At 60.7% G+C, this 21627-nt stretch overlaps 2 protein-coding genes across 7 annotated transcripts; both read right to left on the reverse strand.

The window, feature by feature from the left end:
• Positions 1-156: 156 nt before the first annotated feature.
• On the reverse strand, positions 157-12979 carry TPM3 (tropomyosin 3). 6 transcript variants are annotated; one of them, XM_034071283.1, is made up of 10 exons: positions 12807-12979; positions 9858-9991; positions 8850-8967; positions 8563-8633; positions 7182-7257; positions 6736-6798; positions 6566-6635; positions 5072-5150; positions 3409-3472; positions 1249-1733 (listed from the first exon to the last, which is right to left on the reverse strand). In XM_034071283.1, exons 1-10 carry the CDS (start codon positions 12936-12938, stop codon positions 1671-1673), a joined length of 870 nt encoding a protein of 289 aa, XP_033927174.1. In that variant the 5' UTR covers positions 12939-12979; the 3' UTR covers positions 1249-1670. The 6 variants fall into 6 exon arrangements, with proteins under 6 accessions (XP_033927175.1, XP_033927176.1, XP_033927177.1 ...); XM_034071284.1 differs by lacking the exons at positions 1249-1733; positions 3409-3472 and adding an exon at positions 157-1242; XM_034071282.1 differs by having other exon boundaries at positions 1249-3472.
• Positions 12980-17984: 5005 nt separating this feature from the next.
• On the reverse strand, positions 17985-21620 carry C20H1orf43 (chromosome 20 C1orf43 homolog). The gene is made up of 7 exons (XM_034071153.1): positions 21469-21620; positions 20813-20914; positions 20619-20727; positions 20376-20429; positions 19956-20122; positions 18554-18612; positions 17985-18329 (listed from the first exon to the last, which is right to left on the reverse strand). Exons 1-7 carry the CDS (start codon positions 21535-21537, stop codon positions 18131-18133), a joined length of 759 nt encoding a protein of 252 aa, XP_033927044.1. The 5' UTR covers positions 21538-21620; the 3' UTR covers positions 17985-18130.
• Between the last annotated feature and the right edge of the window lie 7 nt (positions 21621-21627).

Here is a 21627-nt window from a genome sequence, read left to right on the forward strand (position 1 = left end):
TAGCCCCCGTTTCCCCCTTTCTCACCTCAGCAGAGGCAACAGGAGCAACATAACCTTGACCCTAAAGGGCAACTCTCACCCCTAAAGGCAATGCAGGAGCATCAGCATCACCCTCAAGCCGCCCTGGTCCCTGCACAGACGGGAGCTCCGCAGCAGTGTGGAGGGAGGGGGTTTATTTCAAAAGACAGTAAGACAATTGTTCCATTTAGTATCAAAACACTTGATAAGGATCTTTCCCCAGTGTGGCCCCAAACCGGCTCCAGCCAGGCCGCATGCCTACACAGGAAGCTACACACTGTGAGCCTGACACGTCCCACACTCACACCCCACAGCGACACAATGCACAGCAAGATGGCTTGAACCTCATTAAGACACTAAGAGCACTCCTGGCCAGGGGAGAAGGCCTCGAGCCCATCCCTTAGGGTCAGCAGCAGCTGCCCCAAGAGAACAAGGCTGTTGGTTGGACTGGAGCTGTTGAATGGAACCAGCACCGAGCACTGAAGCTTTGGTGCATCAGCACTCAGGGAAGGCAAAGTCAGTGTAGCAAAGGGTTAGAGGGGCTGTGGCTTCTCCAAGGGGAAAGAAGTGGCCAACAGTGATGGGGGAGAGGAGAACCAACCCCTGTGCAGGCTCAACCGGCAGGGAAGTGCCTGTTCCAGTCTCCTTCCACCTGGGTTGCTTCTCCACACCAGTTACCTTAAAGCTGAGACACTGAACTGCTCTTTTGGCAAACAGGCCCAATGGGCTCACATCCCCATCCCCATCATCTCATGGTCAGACCCATGAGCCACCCCTCACTCCCTCCCTGGCCAAGGCAGGGTGACCCAGAGCTGGTTAACAGGTTCATACCCAATGGTAAAGCCAAGAGCTCTGAGTGCAGCTCAGCAGCCTCACTGGTTACTTGGAATGTTCACACCGGTTACTACAAAAAGAAAGGTACTTACAAAATGTGTACACCTCAAAACATGCTCCCAAACATTATTGCATTGCTCCTTTCCCTTAATGACATTGAAGCTCTGCCCAAGCCGGTGATGGCCTCTAACCCAAGGCAAGGGGGAAGAGCTGCCTTTGGTCAGGTTAGCATCAGGTCCCGAGGGTTAGAGGCCAGCAGCGGCTGGGCCAGCCGGGCATGGTGTGGCACAGGCAGTGTGGGGATCCATTACATCTCATTCAGGTCTAGCAGGGTCTGGTCCAGCATCCTTTGCGTGCACAGATGCTCCTCTTTGGTGGACTTCAGCTTATCTGGCAGGAAGGAAGAGTCCAGAGTTACCGGTAAGCACCAGAACCAGATGCCTCAGCCATGGCAAGCAGGGCACAGGCACTGCCCCAGTGTCCCCCCAGAGCAGTGCCCTGGCTCCGGGGCAGCCCTCGGGGCTGTGCCTCACATGCAGGTGCCTCCATGCGGATGGTTTCACCGGGATTCAACACCTCCCGGCACCCCAACCACCCCACAGGTACAACCGCTTGTGCCCCCTTCACCAGCATGGAGAGCCCCAGCTGCTCACTGGGACCAGTACTGCCCAGCAGCAGGAGCAGCAGGGAGGGACTGCTTTCAGTGCAGGGCAGGCAAGCAGCGAGGAGGAGCGAGGTGTGCGAGTCTGACTGACACTACAGGCGATTCTCACATGGTCCTTAAGCCAGGACGGGAGCTCAGGTCAGGAAGCAGCGCTCTAGGAAGGCTTCACTCCAAAGCTGAGCCCACCCTGATCCCTGAGGACATGGACTCGCTGGGGCTGTGGAGAGATGGCCTTGAGGTACAGGCAGGTCCTGGGGCTGCTCCCCAACCTCCCCATGGTCACAGAGCAGGAGGCCTCCAAGGGACAGCTTCATGCTGTACATGGATGGCCAAGAGCTTTCCCAACACTGGGAACAAGCATTTCCCCTCCACCATTTAGGACTCAAGGTGGTTTACAGAGCAGGACTCAGTCGTTTATTGTTAGAAGCCATCATTCCATGCAGCAGGAGTCCTGCACTCATTCAGCTAGCAGTAAATGAAGCCACAGCACCTGATGGACAGCTCTGAGCAGGTAGAAGCCTAACTTCACCCTGGGTCCCTCCTGGGGGAGCCAGGCAGGACACCCGGATAAGGGACTGAGGATGCTCAATGAAGAGCCAAGCCTGAAGGTTCCCTCACTAAGAACAGAGGTTACCTTCCTGAACCCAAGTAATGAGGATTCATTCCAAGGGCCCTATTGAACAGCAGCGAGTGCACAAGACATGTGGGTCTGCAGCCACAAAGGGGCAGATGCCACCGTGGGGATGGGGACTGGAGCATGGTTAATGGCACCTCCTCAGTCACCCATGTCCTGCAGTGTTAACCTGAGCTCCTGTGAGAGCTGGAACAGGGACAGAGGAAGGAAATGGCAGCAGCTCATCCCTGAACCTGAGGATGCTCCTCCGAGGACACACTTCACTTGCCACATAGACAAGGCCTGAAGGCAGGATCTGCTTTGGGGTTAGGGCAGAGGAAGCTCTGGAGCACAGCTCCTGTCCCAGGACTCCATGAGTGGGATACAACCCCATGCAGGGGATCCCCACCATTGCTTTCAATGAAGGAATAGCCTCCTCTTGAACAAGACCTGCTCACATGGAGCATGTCCCCATTCCCAGTGTCTCCCCCAGCCACATTCACCAGCTCCCATCAGCACCACACACAGGAGGTGGGAATGCTGCTCATCCCTTCTCTGAAGCCACCAAGAGACCAAGCAAGGGCCAGAGAAGCCAACAACTTATGGCCCATTACAGCTGAAACAGAAGCTGCAGTACATGGGACGGGTCCATCCCATCCTGGCCTGTACAAAACCCTGCCTTGCACATCAGCTGCTGCTGCCTGGGGCCTCTGTGCTGACCCTGAGCTGGGCACTAAGCCACAGGCTCCAGCATCCCCACAGTGGCAGGGGATGGGAGTCAGCTGCACTGGCAAGCACAGCCCAGCTCGGGGCACCCATCCTGCACCCATGGGTCAGAGCTCCCATCACCCCTCATCCATGGACCACCCAGCAGGGACCTGCCCCAGCCTTCACTTGCATCACTCGGGTGCAAGAGCAGAGCCACCAGCTCCATACAAGGCAAGTGATGAACCCACCACTCCCAGTCCTCCCCATGAGCCCATTGCACAAGGGTGAACCGGTGCCAGCAACAGGAGCTGTGAACTGGGAGCCTCCCCAGGCGCTTGGGACACAGGATCCAGACCCTCTGATCCAGCTGCAGGTTTGTCACCTGCTTTGTGCTCACAGGGCAGTTCCTGCCCATCCTCGAGGAGAGCCAGAGCTTCCCAAGCTGGTTCTGCCCCCAGGACCAGCAGAGAGCACAGCCCTGACCCACAGCACAGGGAAAGGGGCTGGGGCAGCTCAGCCTGCCTGGGCCACACTCCCTTGGTGCCTTTGTATGGAGAAGAGAGGCACAAACCTGAGGGAAGCAGGGGACAGGTCCCAGCTCATCAGGGCTCTGCTCACGAAGGGCTCGTCGGGCTCTGGGCAATGAACCAAGCCAGAAAGGAGAGAGTCTGTGCCAGGCACCCATGAGGCACAGTCACAAGAGGCTGAGTGGGTTTGTGGGGCAGAGCAGCAGTGATGCACATCAGTGCCACACACCCAGCACCCTGCCCAAGCCATTCCCTGCCTTCATTCCTGAAGCAAGGATCCCTGTCCCCGCAGGCAGCACATCCCACCCAAGCACTCCTGTCCAACTGGAAACCAGCCACAGCTCATTTATTAGCTCACACACCCAGCGAGTGACTTGGTGCCTATGAGGGTTGTGACTTCCCACTGTGAGCCAGCCCTTGGGAATGCCAGGGAGCACTAGGCAGCAGGCAGCTGGGAGCAGTGTCCTCAGCCAGGCTGAAGCAGGAAGAGCTCCAGGAGCTCCTACAAGCACCAGCCTTCCCTTTGCTGGCAGAGCTGCACTTCCCACCTGTGAGCCAGGAGAACACCCCAAAGGAACACTGCAGCATGTGCAGGGTGTGTGTATTCAGCCAGGGTGATGAGGGTTACACTGTTCTGAAGGCAACACCGAAACAGGTACTCTAAAGCAGTGAGTGCTCACTAGGAAGCCATTTCTCCAAAGCATCAGCCCTTCTATTCCACTTGTACAAGAACTGTTTCCCTTAGAGAAGGTGACATCATGCTCAAGCAAGGGGCAAGAGGAACACAAAAGGAGCTTTATGGCTCCACACAAGATATGCAGATGGGAACAACATAGTCCCAGCCATGGCAAGGGCAGCCCCTCAGAGCACAGCCGTGTCTGGCACATCAGGTCAAACAGAGGGAGCTTTGTTTAGGAGCGAGTGCAAGTGCTGTCAAGCTTCAGTGTCTTTACATTATTCATTGCCAGGGATGCCCTGTGCACAGTAACTGGGAAAGGGCACTGGAATTCAGAGAGGTGCTGAGTGTGAAGGCAGATGCAGAACAAGCCACCAAGCAGAGAGGCAAATCCAAAGTGTGGAATCACAAGACTTATCTGTGTGAGACAGAAGAAGACTCGTTTTAAGAGAGCTGAAGTGTTTGTGGGCAGCAAGCTTGACTTAAGGAGCTTTCAGACACTAGTGTTAGGGCTCTTCCTGTGCAGGTCAGGTCCCTGGTTAGTGTGCAGGATGGTGCAGAGCAGTTAGAGCAGAACCTGCTGCAATCTCAACACAAAGCCAAGTTGCAAACCTAGAGAAGCTCAGCTACTTCCACAGATCAGCTCATGGTCCAGCCCATCTCAAGCCTGTTAATGGCAGTTCCTAAGGAATACACTCAAGCATTATCCACAGCCTCTTCCAGGAGGAACTGAGACCGTGGCCCAGTGGCTCCAGCAGCCACATTACCTTAGGCAGCCTGTCCCAGTGGCACTGGGAATTGTGAGTTAGAGAGTTCAGGTCAGAACCCTTTGAGGCCAGAGCACTTAGTGTGACACATGCAGCTCCCAAGGAGCTATGGAGAACATGCTGCAGGGAAGCCTCCAGTGCTGGAGGCTGGGATCTGTAGAAGTAACGCAGACACAGCAGTGCCATTGCCTGTCCCCTCTGGAGACCACAGCACACACCAAGCCTGCTGAAGCGAGAGGCAAACACCAGCCAGCTCATATTTACATGGAGGTCATGTCATTCAAGGCGTGGTCCAGCTCCTCACTAATTGCTTTGTACTTCAGTTTCTGGGCATAGAGCTCATCTGGAAGATGTTGAGGGGGAGAACAAAAGGGAGACAATGAGGGAAGGCAGAGAAGTTCCTCCTGCAGCCTGGGACTCATGACCTGGAGACACCGAACTGGGACATGGAGCATCCCAGCTCCAGGTTAGCTCCTGACAATGAGGTGGGTCTGAGCAGCCTGAGGACCATCCCAGGGCAGCAGAGCCCAGACTCCAACCACAGCAGGAGGTGACAACAGTTAAGCTAAGTCAGCAAACCCCAATGGCAGGAGGAGCTGCAGGGAACAGCATCTCCATCCGCTTAGGGAGAAGCTTGCTCCAACCAGAGCTCAATGCAGGGGCTTTGTTCTTCAATCTCAATACAGAATCAGGCTTGGGAGCCATTGATCACCCTATAGGCCTGGGCATCAGGGAGAATTCCCACTGTGCAGGACACAGCCAGATAAGCCAGGCCACATGGGTGCTCTCCATCAGGGAAGGTGCATGGAGCAGACAGGCTTCAGAGGACGAGGTGGTGCTGGACTCACATCCATGCACTCCTGGAGCACAAGAGCTGCTGCAGCCTCATCCCAGGCGAGCTGGGAATGCTGTTAACAGCTTCCCAAGGCCCAGGGAACAACGTCAGTTGTCATAAACCAGGTCCCTCCATCAGCGAGGCTGGAGGCCAGAGCCAGCTCCCAGCCAATGCCTTTCCAGGGGAAGCATGCAGGGATTTAGGGGGGGTTTGCAGCTCCAAGCTTGGCCTGGCTGGGCTTGCTCTTGGCTGTGGTTCTAGAACAGCTCAGCTGACACCATTGCTATTTGTAGCTACAAACCCCTCCTGAGTGCCTGCAGATGGTAGGATACAGCTTTCAACCCCCAAGACCTGGCACAGACAGCCTAAAGGAACCAACCCATCCTTGGCACAGGCTGACCCTACTGCAGGGGGTTGTGGTGGTTTCATCCTGAACCAGGACTGACACTGGGCAGTGTGAGACTTCAGGGGTGCTGCTTTGACAGTCACTGACTACTGTGGTTGGCTTGCAGCAGAACAGCCCCACGCATGAGCTCCTGCACACAGGGGTGTTATTATGGGATTCCTGGGAAGTTCAGGTGTTCCTCTCCTTGAGCTGGTGATGCTGGAGCAGAGGAACCCGGTTACATCCCTGAGGACATCACAACCAGGACACACCAGCTGTGCTGCCTGTCACTGTCAGTCAGATACAGTAAGGGAGAGCTGGAGACCTGCCACAGCACAGCCAGGGACTGCTTTTAGGGCAGTACAAAGGGCACAACTCGAGCCCAGAGGCACTAAGCCTCACCATGGAGCACGATCAAACCCTGCCTCCAAGCAGTGAGGAGCAGAGCATCTCCACTCTCCAGCTCTTTGGAAGGGAGCTTCCCTTGGCATCCCCCTCCTCACCACATCCTCTCTGGCTTCCCATCCCCAAGAGGTACCTTCCAAATCATCAATGGTCTTCTCCAGCTTCGCTACAGACCTCTCAGCAAACTCAGCTCGGGTCTCTGCCTGCAGGGAGAAGCAAGCCCATCAGTACCACAGCTCTGGGTCCAGAGGCATCGGGCTGAGGATGGGCAGTCTCCTGCCTTCCACCCTGACAGTCCCTCACCTCTTTGAGTTTATCAGTCAGGATCTTGATCTCCTCTTCGTATTTATCCTCTTTTTGGGAGTACTGTGGAAGAGAACAGGAGTCAGCAACCAGCAGCCCCCAGCAGCCCCATAGCCTCCCAGTCCCACAGCTCCCCCATTGCAGTGCATGTGCCTGCAGGAGCTGGGAGCTGCTCATCCCCACCCCAGTCCAACAGAAGTAGGTCAGGGACTCCCACACCATGCACACAACAAACCTGGGTGCAGCTGATGGGAGCCTGCCCCAGGGGAGGGCAGGGACACTGGGCTCCCCACAGCTCCCATCAGCCCTGCACTGGAATCTGTTGGGGAGCAGGCACAGGCTCCTTGCTTGCTTAAGGCTGTGCCATTTCCATCCCAGTGGGTGCTCTGCTCTCACACCCCTCAGAGCAAGGGAAAGGTTTGTGGCCCTTGGACACGCAGCCCTACCTTCTCAGCCTGAGCCTCAAGAGACTTGAGGTTGTTGGTGACATTCTTCAGCTCCTCCTCCAGCTCCGAACATTTACTGGGATGTTGGGTAAGGAAAAGGGAGAGAAAAAGGCAAAGAAGAAGTGGGAGGGAAAGACAGGAGAAAAAGAAGTGAATCCATGTGCAGGGGAGAGCAGGAGCTCTTAGGGAGACAGGCTGGGATCAGGTTGGATGGGAGCCTGCTCAGAGGCACCTGTGCAGGAACCAAGTTCCCTTCCCACTGCATTGGAGCCTCTGCCAGCACAGGCTCAGGGCACTGGGCTGAGCAGCTGAGGTGTGAACACAAACTGCAGCAGACCTGGAACCTCCCAAGGAGAACCTGCACATTCAGGTTGCTGTAAGGAGGGAACTTGCTCCGATGGACACAGGGACCTGGATCCACCACCAGTGGGACAGGAACAGTGATGGACACAGAGGACAGAACATTCAGGAGGAAGATGCAGTTAAGCTGAGGGAAGAACCATGGCCAAGAGAACCCGGAGAGCTGTGTTTTAATGGGTCCAGAAGGGGAAGGTTAGTACCTTGGCTTCAGCAACAGACAGACACCTCAAGTGCTGCTCCATCACTCGCATCTGATCCCGCAGCTCCCGGCAACGACTGTTAGTGACGGTCACACGATGGCACAAGCCAGGTGGGGACAAGGGTCAAAAGGAGCACCAAGAACACAACCCACAGAGGGGAAAGGGAAGAACACAGAGAAGTCACAGTCATGACATGCATGTCTGGGCAGGAAGCACTGCTGCAAACACACTGACTTTGTTAGACAAGGCCCAGAGGACAGGACCTGAGCAGCTCCTCAAGGATCAGCTAAAGCCTCTGGACACATAAAGGTGCCCAGACACCACAGTCTGCATGTGTGCTCCAAGCAGAGGCAGCCCAGCTCACTGCTCAGCACTGCACAGGTCTGCAGTGCTCACTGCAAAGGGCCAAGCTCAGCCCCAGTGCTGCCCTTGGGCATCCTCCATGCACTTCAGTCCTGGCCCTCCACTGCTGCACAAGTGCTGTGCCCTCATGTGCTCTGTTAGCAGTGTGGATGGATCCTGTGACCATGCACACAACGCAGTGCTGGTGACCACCAGTGGAGATGGATCCTCTGGGCTGGCTAACTGGGGCTGCCTCCATGTGAAGGGGCAAAGCATTCACCAAAAGGCAAATCCCATAAGGCAAACCCCACATCCTCAGTGGACTTCATCCTCTTGTGAGCAGAAGAGTGCTCCCAAGGTGCTCTTCTGAGGGTCTAAGCTCACCCTGTGCTCCAGGCCTTGTGTAACAAGGTTAGGGATGCTGTGTTAGTTCCCATGCAAAGACAGATGCGCCAGGTACATGCGAGCACATTACTCACGACTCTGCGAGCTCAGCTCTCTCCTCAGTACGCTCCAGATCTCCTTCTATGATCACCAGCTTTCGAGCAACCTGGAACAGAGGATTCAAGAGGAAGGAAGATGATTCTGTATTCACAGAGCAGTACAGGGAACAGCTGCAGGAGTCATTGCTGCTGCCAGAGCCTTTTGTTCCCCTCAGAACACAGATGGAGCTCACTGGAAGCCAGGTCTGCTGAGGAAAGCCCTGTCAGCAAGACAAGGAGCTCCTGGCCCAGGTCAGCTGCACTACAGCATCCAAGGCTCTCACCTCCTCATACTTCCTGTCTGCCTCCTCTGCAATGTGCTTGGCTTCCTTGAGCTGGATCTCCTGCAGTTCCATCTTCTCCTCATCCTTCAGGGCTCTGTTTTCAATTACCTTCATGCCTCTGCCCAAAGAATGCATGGAAAGGGGAGATGTAGAGAACAAAGATGCTCAAGCCAGTGGTGTAATGAGCTCTGGGAGCATTAACAACGCTCCCCTGGACCACGTTGCTTCCTTATGAGCTGTGACACCTCCAAGTGCAGAGGGGGGACAGGAAAGCAGAACCCCCTGGGCTGACACAAGCACAGCAACCTCAATGGCTCAGAATGAGCTGTTCCTTGGCATGTTCCTCCAGCAGCTCATTGGGCTCCTGGCTGAAGGGGAACGTGGTGCTCTGAGAACAAGGCTGTCTTAGGGGCTGAGCCAAGCGCTTTCCAGGCTGGAATGCAGGAAGAGCCAAGTCCATCTTTATGGCAGGCCATGAGCTGGGTCAGGCTGCTTACTACAGGCATGGGTGAAGCACAGCAGCCAGCTGGAAGTGAACCAGGGCAGGGGCCATATGCCAGCAGGGAGGATGCTGGCAGAGCCAGTGCAGAGATGCCTCCACCCCAGCAGTCCAGGTCAACAGTGTCCCAGAACCCACCTCCTTCACCCCACTCGGAGGCAGGGATGCACACACTGCACTTAGTCCTCAGCCTCTAAGTACTTACTCAGTCCTTAGCCTCAGGTTCTAAGCACTTACTCAGTCCTTAGCCTCAGGTTCTAAGCACTTACTCAGTCCTTAGCCTCAGGTTCTAAGCACTTACTCAGTCCTTAGCTTCAGGTTCTAAGCACTTACTCAGTCCTTAGCCTGAGGTCCTAAGATACCCACTCAAGGCCAGCACATTCTGTACCTGCTCTGCATAAACAACTCCCCCAGGTAACCTTGGTGGCATCTCCTTCCCCCCCTGGGGGAGGCGCAGGGGGTGGATGGCACTGGGCCCTGGTCAGGATGGGAGCAGATCCATTGCTCACCTCTCACTTTCATCTGCAGCCTTCTCTGCCTCTTCCAGCTTCTGCAGGGCTGTGGCCAGTCGCTCCTGAGCTCGGTCCAGCTCCTCCTCCACCAGCTGGATGCGGCGGTTCAGAGATGCCACTTCTGCCTCAGCCTGCAGGGAACAGATGAGGGGTTCACTGCTAGCCTAGAGCTCTGCCTACAGCCACTGGTGGCACATGGGGAGCCTGAAACAGAACTAGGGGCTTGGGCAGAAGGGAAACTCAGGGCAGCCCAAGGAGGACTTGGGGGTGTTGGTCAATGAGAAACTGAAGCTGAGCTGGGTTCAGTGTGTGCTCACAGCCCAGAAACCAACTGTATCCTGGGCTGCAGCAAGAGGAGTGTGAGCAGCAGTGATGGAGCTGATCCTGCCCCTCTGCTCTGCTCTGGTGAGACCTCACTTGGAGCACTGGGGGCAGTTCTAGTGCCCTCAACATAAGAAGGACATGGAGCTGTTGGAACAAGCCCAGAGGCCACGAGGATGCTCAGGGGCTGGAGCAGCTCCTGTATGGAGCCAGGCTGGGAGAGTTGGGGCTGTTCAGCCTGGAGCAGAGAAGCTGCATGGAGAGCTCAGAGCAGCTTCCAGTGTCTGAAGGGGCTGCAGGGATGCTGGGATGGACTCTTCATTAGGGACTGTAGTGATAGGACAAGGGGTAATGGGTTCAGACTGAAACAGGGGAGGTTTAGACTGGATCTAAGGAACAAATTCTTCCCTGTGAGGTGCTGAGGCACTGGAATGGGTTGCCCAGGGAGGCTATGAATGCTCCATCCCTGGCAGTGTTCAAGGCCAGGCTGGACAGAGCCTTGGGTGATATGGTTTAGTGTGAGCTGTCCCTGCCCATGGCAGGGATGGAACTAGATGACCTCAAGCTCCTTTCCAACCTGAGCCATTCCATGATTGTATGGCCCAGTGCCTTAGAGGCTCCATGCCAGCACTGAGTGGCTCCGCAGGCTCAGCCTGCAGGATTCCTGCTGTCACTGGGAGCTGCCAGGACAGTTGAAGCCATCAGCACCAAGGCTGCCTTACACTAACAGCTCTCTGCAGCTGCCCTGGTGCTGCCAGGCACCAATCACCCAGAGCCGGGTGACAGCTTCCTCACATGCCATGGGCATTGCTTCAAGCATCCCTCTCCTCAGCAACACCAGAGGGATGAGCAGCTCGAGGGCTGCAGAGCTGGGGCACAACCTGCAGGGAGCTATGGGGCTCCAGGCTCCTGGAAGGAGCACAAAGCAACAGGGACACTGAGGCAGCCACCTTGGCTCGGCTGTACCCACTGGAGCTGGGGTCCCTGCTGAGAGCCAGGAGCATCACCACAAATGGGAACAGGGTTTCCAAGGAGCCAGCAGGCAGGGAGCATCCCACTGTGGGAGCAGAGCTGCTCTGCCGGCTCTGCCATCAGCCAGAACATGTCTGCTTCCAGTCTGTGGCAAGGGCAAGCACCGGGGATGCCTTGGGGACACCAGCACCCCCATGAGCTACTGCAGGGAACCCAACCTCCTGCTGTCCACAAGCACCAGAGCATGGGTATAAGGGCTGCAGGCAGGGCAGGACCATGACCTTCCTCAGGGAGCCCTGTGCATGCCAGGCATGGATGGAACACCCCAGTGGTAACAAAGCAGCCCAAGGCCACAGCAGGGGGAGCAGGGCTGAGAGGAGCCCCGGCCAGGAGGGGCTCAGCACCCCCGGACCGCGTGCTCCAGGCTATGGGAGCACAATGAGGAGGAGCTCCCGTGCTCCATCCGTGAGCCCATCCCGTGGGATGGAGCCTGCAGTGCTTGGAGCCCTGAGCACACAACGATACGGGAGCCCTGCGCACACGGGGATGCCGCAGCTCCCATCCAGCCCCGCATTCCCAGCCCGGCCCCTCCTTCCGCACAGGAAATGCCAGAGCGCTGCGATGCTTCCAGCATCCCCATTGCTCGGGGCTGCCTCCAGAGCCCCGCAAGGCCGGGGCAGGAGCCGGGGCAGGAACCGGGGCTGGAGCCGGGGCAGGAACCGGGGCAGGAGCCGGGGCAGGAGCCGGGGCAGGAGCCGGGGCAGGAGCCGGGGCTGGAGCCGGGGCAGGAGCCGGGGCAGGAGCCGGGGCAGGAGCCGGGGCAGGAACCGGGGCTGGAGCCGGGGCAGGAGCCGGGGCAGGAGCCGGGGCAGGAACCAGGGCAGGAGCCGGGGCAGGGGCCGGGGCTGGAGCCGGGACAGGAGCCGGGACAGGAGCCGGGACAGGAGCCGGGACAGGGCGCTGGGATCCCGTCCCACACCCGGTCCATCGCCAGCGCCTCCCCGGCCACACAATTCCTTATGCGGCAGCGGAGCCGGGGCCTGGCCCCGGCCTGGGAGTGGCTCCGTCGGCAGCAGGGCCCGAGCAGCCCCGAGCGGCAGCAGCACCGCCCCGGAGCCGGTTCCTCCCTCCCCGGAGCCGGTTCCTCCCTCCCCGGAGCCGGTTCCTCCCTCCCGTCCCGCACCCCGCGGCTCTCCCCCCTCTTCCCCGCACAAGAAGGCCGGGTCCTGCCCTCCTGCCCCCGGGTCCTGCCCTCCTGCCCCCGGGTCCTGCCGCTCCCAGCACCACCGAGGACCCGCAGCCGCCGGGAGCCGATGGGTGTGAAGAGCCGCCCGTCGGAGGGGGGGGCTCCGGTACCCATCGGAGGGGGGCTCCGGTACCCATCGGAGGGGGGCTCCGGTACCGTCGGAGCGGGTTCCCCGGTACCCGTTGGAGCTGCGGGGAGGGCTCCGGTACCCATCGGAGCTGCGGGGTTCCGGTACCCATCGGAGGAGGGGCTCCGGTACCGGTCGCAGCGGGAGGTTCCGGTGCCGTCGGAGCGGGTTCCCGGTACCCGTTGGAGCTGCGGGGGGCGCTCCGGTACCGTCGGAGCTGCGGATCCGGTACCCATCGGAGGGAGGAGCTCCGGTACCCGTCGGAGCAGGTCCCCGGTACCTGCTCGCGGCTCCGCCGCTCGGCCTCCAGCTCCCGTTGCAGACGCTCCGCCCGCTCCTCGGCTCCGTCCGCCGCCTGCTGCAGGACCTGGATCTTGCGCTTCACGGCCTCGATGGTGCTGGCACCCGCCATGCTCCGCTCCCGGCCCGGCCGAGCCCCGCCGCACCGGAACCCCGACCCGCCCCCCCCGTTCGGGATGACGTCACTTCCGGCCGCCCCGCCCCGTCCCGTCCCGGGGGTTGCCATGGAAACGAGGAGCCGCCGCGGGGGGGGGGGGGCCGCGTGTGGGATCACCCCCGTTACGAGGATGCTCCGTCATTCCCGACCCGTTCCATAGCGCAGGATGCTCCGATCCCTGTGTCCTGCATGGACGGGGCGGACACAGCCGCTCCGGGCACCGCAGCACCGCCCAGGGAGCAGCTCCTGCCCCAGCCCCACCTCCATCCCCTCGGGCAGGGCCATTCCCATTGTCCCATCCCTGTATCCCGTATCCCAATCCCCTCTCCGGGTTCCCTTCAGGCCCTGCCGCTGCTCTGTGGGCTCCGTCCGGAGCCCTCCGCTCTCCAAGCCGCTGTCCCCGCAGTGCCCCCCCCGTGCCCACACGTACATCCGCTGCCTTCTTCTCCGCCAGCTCCAGCTTCTCCTGCGCATCCTTCAGAGCCTCCGAGTACTTGTCCAGCTCATCCTCTGTCCCCTTCAGCTTCTTCTGCATAGAGGCGAGTTCGTCCTCCAGCTGCAACGGCACCGACGGTCACGGCACACGGATCCCGCCTGCCCCATCGCGGCTGAGCTCTGCCCCACGGCATCCCTCCTGCCCCATAGCGGCTGAGCTCTGCCCCATAGCGGCTGAGCTCTGCCCCACGGCATCCCTCCTGCCCCATAGCGGCTGAGCTCTGCCCCATAACGGCTGAGCTCTGCCCCACAGCATCCCTCCTGCCCCATCGCGGCTGAGCTCTGCCCCACAGCATCCCTCCTGCCCCACACCAGCTCGGACCCACCGCATCCCTCCTCCTCCATCCCGCAGTGTCCCACATGCCACAGCCTATGCCTGGGCTCAATGTGGGGCAGCACAAGGAGAAGCCACCTCCGAAGCAGCTCCTACCACCCCCCCTACCTGCTTACTCCTCTCCTCTGCCTGCTTCTGCTCCGCCTCTGCCTGCTCTGCCCGGTCCAGTGCGTTCTCCTTATCCAGCTTCAGCATCTGCATCTTCTTCTTGATGGCCTCCATTGTCGGTGGGCAGCGGGACGGGCAGGACGGGACGGGCAGGAGGGGACGGGCAGGACGGGACGGGCAGGAGGGGACGGGCAGGACGGGACGGGCAGGACGGGCAGCAGCACTGCCCCAGCCCCGCTGCCCCCAGCTCTTTATCAGCTCTGCTCTGCCTGCACTTTGCCTTTCTTGGCCAGAGCTGCCTGTCCACCTCCCCAAAAAGCCAGTGCTTGGGACCCATTGTGTGCCCTGGGGGGGTCCGGGCCCCACAGCCTTATTTGGGCTCCTGGGGACAGCTGGGCTGGTTATAAAAAGCAGCGAGCAGGGGGGCTCCTGCATTGTCCTGGCCGCCCCCTTCCATGCAATGGGACACGCGGGCTGGCGTCACCCACATCGGGCACCCATCTGGCTCCCTGCGCCTCCCCCCCAGCTCTGGGTGCCATGGGGCTGGCCCTATAGCCCCCGGTGACCTTCACCCATGGCCGGTGCTCTGTTAAGCACAGGCTTGAGCTGCAGCCCCCAGAGCAGCCCTGGATGCACCAGCTCAGAGCAGCATCTGTGGAGCTTGGGGCCTGGCTCCGGCTCTGCCATTGCTTGGCCAGGAGGCAGGAGATGCTCTTGGCAGCCGAAGGAGTGAATTCCACAGGCGCAAGGAGGAATTCCCAGGGCACTTCCCATGCGGCCGTGGGGTCAGCGCCAGCCCCAAGCATCCAACGGCCCCATGAGCCAAGCCCTGGGCTCAGGATCCAGGGGCCCAGGAGATGAAGCCTGATCCCGCTGGCAGCTCCATGATCCCAGGCAGGGAGCCAAGCACCCATGAATGGTCCCATTGCATCCCCATGCCTGGCAGCCAGAAATAGCCCCGTGCTGGGGCAGCGGAGCCAGCGACAGGCACTGGGCCACGCGCCTTTGGACTGGGATCATCCCAGTGACCCTGCTGCCATCCCAAACCTCCACAGCCCCATGGAGCGTGGGCAGACGGGTGTCACCGCAGCCATGGAGCGGGTACAGGCAGGGCCATGTGGGGACAGTCGGTGATGGGACACCATGGGAAGGGTGCAGGCAGCAGCGGATGGGTCAGTGCCGCACGGCCCTGGCGCTGTAAGAATATGTTTGATATTGAGTTGGTTTTCCAATCAAACAACCTAATATCAAACATATCAGACAGAGGCAGGGACGGGACCCAGGGCTCCGCTCCTGCAAGAGAATGAGAGAGGCTGAAAGCTGCGGGTGCCTGGAGCCCTCCTGGGCACCAGCACCAGCACTGGGATGCACTGGGATGCACTGGGATGCTCTGGGATGCTCTGGGATGCACTGGGATGCACTGGGATGCTCTGGGATGCTCTGGGATGCAGTGCTGCAGCCGGGACAAAGGCAGAGCAAGGCAGTGCACACACCATGGCCCAGTTCAGCACAGCACAGGTCACGCTGCCCCTCCATCCCTACCCACCAAGGGGACCCCACATCCATCACCTCCTTACCTGGGCTCAGGAGCTCCTCAATGCTGCAGCTCTGGGGCCACCGACCACCGTTTATAACCACGCTCGGGCACCACAGCCCCACACACGTGGCCCCGTTCCCATTAGCTCCGAGCCATCGACATCCCCCCTATGGACCCCATGCCCTTCACCGCATGGGGCCGGTCGATGCGGGTCGATGAGGGCCCAGCGCTGCCCCCGGTCATGCGCCGGCATCATTACCGGAGCCATCAATAGTGGGGGATAGTGGGATCGTGGCCCTGTCCCGATGGGCTCTACCCAAGGACAAGCCCCAACCACTGCTGTGTCCTCTCCTCCTGTGTCTGTGTCCCCCTGCCCTGGGGGAGCTGTGGGTACCCCCATCCACAGGAGGGGATTCCTGGCACCCTTGTGTGGATGTGGCCCCCCCTGTGCTGGGCATCACTGTGAGACAGAGGCAGGAGCCCAACCTGCTCTGTGCTGGCAGCATCCAGACATGAGGGTGTCTCAAAGGGATGGGGGCACATTGGTCCCCATGCCAGGCCAGTGCTGTGCCACCTTGGGATGGCATCGCAGGCTCTGTGGGACCTAACCTTGGGCTGCCCATGGGGCAGGATGTGGGGCAGCCGGAGCCCAAACCTTGTCTGGGACCGGGGGGGCTGCATGTGGAAGGTGGCCCAGGGGACAGTGGGGACACAGCAGCAGTGCCGGGAGCCAGGGCCGCGTGTGCAGGCAGAGCTGATGTGATGCAAGCCGACAGCAGAGGTAATGAAGGGCTGTGGGCAGGGGGTGCCGGCCCCACGGCCCTGTCAATAACCAGAGCCAGGGCAGGCACTGATGGGCCCTGGGGCTGGGAGACATCAAGGTCAGGCAAAGGCGATGGGAGGAAGGGGATGGGTGCCCTCAGTGGGGCACAGATGGGGCTCGGGGGTGCCCGGACATCGGAGCCCCACGGGCCAGCAGTGGGCAGAGGATGCAGGCAGCGGGATGCAGGCAGCGGGATGCAGGCAGAGGGATGCAGGCAGTGGGATGCAGGCAGGGGGGTGCAGGCAGGGGGATGAAGGGCAGTGGGATGCAGGCAGTGGGATGCAGGCAGGGGGGTGCAGGCAGTGGGGTGCAGGCAGTGGGATGCAGGCAGTGGGATGCAGGCAGGGGGGTGCAGGCAGGGGGCTGAAGGGCAGTGGGATGCAGGCAGCAGGATGCAGGCAGTGGGATGCAGGCAGTGGGATGCAGGCAGGGGGGTGCAGGCAGGGGGGTGCAGGCAGGGGGGTGCAGGCAGGAGCTCACTGGCCGTGCTGCCACCTCCGGGATCCATCCCGTTCCAGCCGCAGGGATCCACTGCGGGGCTGCTCTTCCCCTTACATCTGCACAGGGCAGTGCCCAGGGTGCAGCAGACGCAGCCTCCATCATGCTCCGTGTGCTCCATGCTCAGCAGTGTTCAAGCCAGGCTGCATGGAACTGGGCTGGCTGGTCTAGGAGCATCCCTGCCCATGCCAGGGGTTGGATCTGCATCCTCCGAGGGACTTTTCCAACCCAAACCATCCCATGGATCTTGGAAGCCACCCTGGCCCCCAGCTGCTACCCCCTTACCTGCTGCCCCCAGCACAGCCTGGCTCCCTTTGCCAGAAGCCTGATGCAGGCACCCCCCTTCCCCAGAGCCTGCAACCAAAGCTACACATCTGGGGTTGTGGGGCTCAACCCACACAAGGGGAAGGAACCCAGGACAGCCCCTGCCCCATCCCAGCTCCTGCAAGGGGGCTGCCTGCTTGCCACTGCTCCAGGGACACCACAACCACCTTGAACAGCATCCCCATCCCTGTGGCAGCAGCGTGGGGATGGATGTGGCTCTGGGTGCAGCAGGGTCCTGCAGACAGAGGCTGATGCTCCACACCCTGCTCGGGGTTAACTTGTCATTTTATTAAACAGCCATTAAAAAGAGTGCACAGGCCCAGCGAGGGGCAGGGTCCCCCCCACTGGGATGAACTGGGGAGCAGTGGGTGCTGCTGGCGGCCTGGCAGGACGCAGACATCGACGTGGGGCTCGGCAGCCGCTGGCACACAAGGCGCTGGTGAGAATGGGAGGAAACCCCTTTGGCAGCACAGGCAGGAGGCTGGAAACGGGGTCTCTGTCTGCTCAATGCGTCCCCCAGTGCCCAGGTGCAGGAGAAGAGAGTAGAAAACAGCCCCAGGGGCTGAGGCCACCAAGCTATTTACACTGTCCAGGGCAGCTGGTGCACAGCCAGCTGAGAGCAGGGATGGGGCCACAGGGAAATGAGCGTTCACCCTTTGGAAGGAGCAGCTCCAGAGCCAGCATGGAGAGAGCAGCAGCCCCCTCCAGTGGAGCAGAGCACGGGCTGGGCCTGGTGGCTCTTAGCAACAAGCTAAAGCTGATCAGTTTATTCCCAGGGCTCCAAGCCTCAAGCCCACGTCCGGTGCCTGCAGAGGCTCCATGGGTTGATCCCCTCCAGGATCAGGAGCTGCTTTGGCTCTGGGTGAGGGCTGAGCTGCACCAGAGGCTCCATTGAGTGACCTCCAACGCGGTGCAAGAGGGAGAGCCCAGAGCGCAGCCACCTGCAGCCACAACCTGCTCAGGAGCCTGCACCCCACAAGGGGCTCTGCCTATGGCAGGGAGCTGTGTGCCACCAGCACTGCCCCAGCTCACAGGGTGCTCTCCAGTGTGTTGTAGTTGTCCTTGAAGCTCTTGAGCTCCAGGAAGTGTTTGGCACGTTTGCTCTTCTGGCTGGAAGGCAGGTAGGTGACCTGGATGGTGGCAGGGTTGGAGGCTTCAGGGCACAGGGTGAGGTCCTTGGCTGCCGACTGGTGCTGCCGCTGGCTGCTGCCTGCCCGGGCCTTGGTCCTGCGGGAGGAGGAGAGGCTCAAAGCACCAGCAGCAAACCCAAAACCACACCACCCTATGGACTGCATGGGATAAGTATCCTTGGACGGACGGACAGAGCCTGGGTGCTGCCCCAGGACTGTTTCTGCTCACCCCATAGCAATGGGGCTGCTGGGGCAGATGCTCCCCTGGCCAGAGATCCCTCAGTCCCAAGCCCCCCCACGGGCAGGGCCACCAACACTTACATGTTTGCCAGCTCGTTCAGAGCATCCTGGTACTTGAGATACTCCGGTTGCCCAAAGACCTGCTCACAAGCAGAACAGACCCCGTCAGGAGCAGCAGCTGCAGTGGGGCCCAGCCCGGGTGCCGCAGCACCAGCCCCTACCCCAGTGCCATAGCACCAGCCCCTACCCCAGTGCCATAGCACCAGCCCCTACCCCAGTGCCATAGCACCAGCCTCTACCCCAGTGCCATAGCACCAGCCCCTACCCCAGTGCCATAGCACCAGCCCCTACCCCAGTGCCACAGCACCAGCCCCTACCCCAGTGCCGCAGCACCAGCCCCTACCCCAGTGCCATAGCACCAGCACCTACCCCAGTGCCATAGCACCAGCACCTACCCCAGTGCCGCAGCACCAGCCCCTACCCCAGTGCCGCAGCACCAGCACCTACCCCAGTGCTGCAGCACCAGCACCTACCCCAGTGCCACAGCACCAGCCCCTATCCCAGTGCCATAGCACCAGCCCCTACCCCAGTGCCATAGCACCTACCCCAGTGCTGCAGCACCAGCCCCTATCCCAGTGCCATAGCACCAGCCCCTACCCCAGTGCCATAGCACCAGCCCCTACCCCAGTGCCATAGCACCTACCCCAGTGCTGCAGCACCAGCACCTACCCCAGTGCCATAGCACCAGCACCTACCCCAGTGCCGCAGCACCAGCACCTACCCCAGTGCCATAGCACCTACCCCAGTGCCACAGCACCTACCCCAGTGCCACAGCACCAGCACCTACCCCAGTGCCATAGCACCTACCCCAGTGCCGCAGCACCAGCCCCTACCCCAGTGCCACAGCACCAGCACCTACCCCAGTGCCATAGCACCTACCCCAGTGCCATAGCACCTACCCCAGTGCCATAGCACCTACCCCAGTGCCATAGCACCTACCCCAGTGCCACAGCACCTACCCCAGCACCAGCACCTACCCCAGTGCCACAGCACCTACCCCAGTGCCATAGCACCTACCCCAGCACCAGCACCTACCCCAGTGCCACAGCACCAGCACCTACCCCAGTGCCATAGCACCTACCCCAGTGCCACAGCACCTACCCCAGTGCCACAGCACCTACCCCAGTGCCATAGCACCTACCCCAGTGCCACAGCACCTACCCCAGTGCCATAGCACCTACCCCAGTGCCATAGCACCTACCCCAGTGCCACAGCACCTACCCCAGTGCCATAGCACCTACCCCAGCACCTACCCCAGCACCAGCACCTACCCCAGTGCCACAGCACCTACCCCAGTGCCATAGCACCTACCCCAGCACCAGCACCTACCCCAGCACCAGCACCTACCCCAGCACCAGCACCTACCCCAGTGCCATAGCACCTACCCCAGTGCCATAGCACCTACCCCAGCACCAGCACCTACCCCAGTGCCATAGCGGGCGCTCTCGTAGCCATCCAGCAGGGTGTCAATCAGAGCCTTGCGGATGCCCTTGAAGGAGGTGCTGGAGTTCCGCAGCTCCAGCAGGTAGGCACAGAAGTTCTTCCCTATCAGGGACCTGGGGTACCGGCCATCTGCATGGAACGGGATCTCTGCGGGAGGAAGGGCACAACCACAGGTACAAACTGCCCTGATCAGGCCTCGGAGCTGCTCAAACCTCCCACATCTGCAGCCTCCATCCACCCCAGAGAGCCACCCTCAGAGCACACCCCAGGTGGGATCAGTGAATGCTGCTCCCAAACAGGCCCTTGAGGATGATCACAAACCTGCTGACCCCTATTTCCTCCCCCCATGGGCTCTCTGTGCCTTTCCTTCCCCTCGCTCCCCTGCCCTGAGCTCACTTACCAGATGTCCTGATGGCATCCAGCGCCTTCATCCTGTACAGGTAGTTATAGCAGCCTGGCAAGGAGAACACCCAAGCTGAGGGCTCTGCAGCACCGGGTGGGGAGGCAAGGAAGGCAGGGACACCACCTCCTGCTGCCCCACAACACCCAGCAAGAGGCCAGAGCCCAACCCAGCCCCACGGCAATGGGTTCCTGTAGGGCAGCATCAATGGGGCTGCCCCTAACCCTAACCCTAAGCGGGTACCTTGTGTCTCCAGCTGCAGGAGCCGGACGTCATCCTCAGCCAGGAGCCGGGGCTCGTACCTGATGTCCTGCACCCGCGACAGCCGGAGGTCGATCTCCTCCTTCAGGTCCTGCAGCCAAGGGAAGGGGGGTCCCGAGCACCCCCGTTAGGGGGCAGCAGCTCTATGGGGCAGGCAGGGGATGGAGGACACCCACCTTGGGCGCGTGCTGCCCCACAGGGACATGGGGCCCACGTCGGGACTTCATAGCGAAGCGCATGATCTGCCGCTTGACGAAGATGAAGAGGAGCACGAAGACCTGGGGCGGAGGGATGGGGGTCAGGGACAGCCCCACAGCGAGCACCACAGTGTGCCCCATAGACACCCCCACACCAACCATCACAGTGTGCCCCATAGACACCCCCACAGTGTGCCCCATAGACACCCCCACAGTGTGCCCCATAGACACCCCCACAGTGTGCCCCATAGACACCCCCACAGTGTGCCCCACTGACACCCCACAGCAAGCACCACAGCATGCCCCATAGACACCCCCACAGTGTGCCCCACTGACACCCCCACACCAACCCCACAGCATGCCCCATAGACACCCCACAGCAAGCACTATAGACACCCCCACAGCATGCCCCACTGACACCCCACAGCAAGCACTATAGACACCCCCACAGCATGCCCCATAGACACCCCACAGCAAGCACTATAGACACCCCCACAGCATGCCCCATAGACACCCCACACCAACCCCACAGCATGCCCCACTGACACCCCACAGCAAGCACCACAGCATGCCCCACTGACACCCCCAACCCCAATGGTCCCCCCCCGCCGTGCCCGCTCCCGGTGCGCGCTCACGAGGCTGCCGTAGGCCATCACGAGCACCACGTTCACCCCGGACAGCCAGTTGCTCCCGGCCGCCGCCATGCCCGGCCCGGCGCGGCCTCAGGCCGCAAAACATGGCGGCCGCCGAAGCCGCCCTGCGCGCTCACCACGTGACGAGGGAGCGGCGCCCCT

This window comes from Melopsittacus undulatus, chromosome 20, assembly GCF_012275295.1.
Source record: "Melopsittacus undulatus isolate bMelUnd1 chromosome 20, bMelUnd1.mat.Z, whole genome shotgun sequence".
NCBI lineage: Eukaryota > Metazoa > Chordata > Aves > Psittaciformes > Psittaculidae > Melopsittacus > Melopsittacus undulatus.

What these genes read in the sequence shown, in the direction of transcription:
- TPM3 (XM_034071282.1), bottom strand. Translation starts at nt 12,938, where the DNA reads ATGGCGGGTGCCAGCACCATCGAGGCCGTGAAGCGCAAGATCCAGGTC. An exon ending in GCTGCAGATGAAAGTGAGAG is followed by an intron (nt 8,968 to 9,857) that starts GTGAGCAATGGA and finishes TTCTTTGGGCAG; the next exon opens with AGGCATGAAGGTAATTGAAA. An exon ending in TGACTGATAAACTCAAAGAG is followed by an intron (nt 6,636 to 6,735) that starts GTGAGGGACTGT and finishes TTCTCCCTGCAG; the next exon opens with GCAGAGACCCGAGCTGAGTT.
- C20H1orf43 (XM_034071153.1), bottom strand. Translation starts at nt 21,537, where the DNA reads ATGGCGGCGGCCGGGAGCAACTGGCTGTCCGGGGTGAACGTGGTGCTC. An exon ending in TGATGGCCTACGGCAGCCTC is followed by an intron (nt 20,915 to 21,468) that starts GTGAGCGCGCAC and finishes CCTCCGCCCCAG; the next exon opens with GTCTTCGTGCTCCTCTTCAT. An exon ending in CCTGCAGCTGGAGACACAAG is followed by an intron (nt 20,430 to 20,618) that starts GTACCCGCTTAG and finishes TCTCCTTGCCAG; the next exon opens with GCTGCTATAACTACCTGTAC.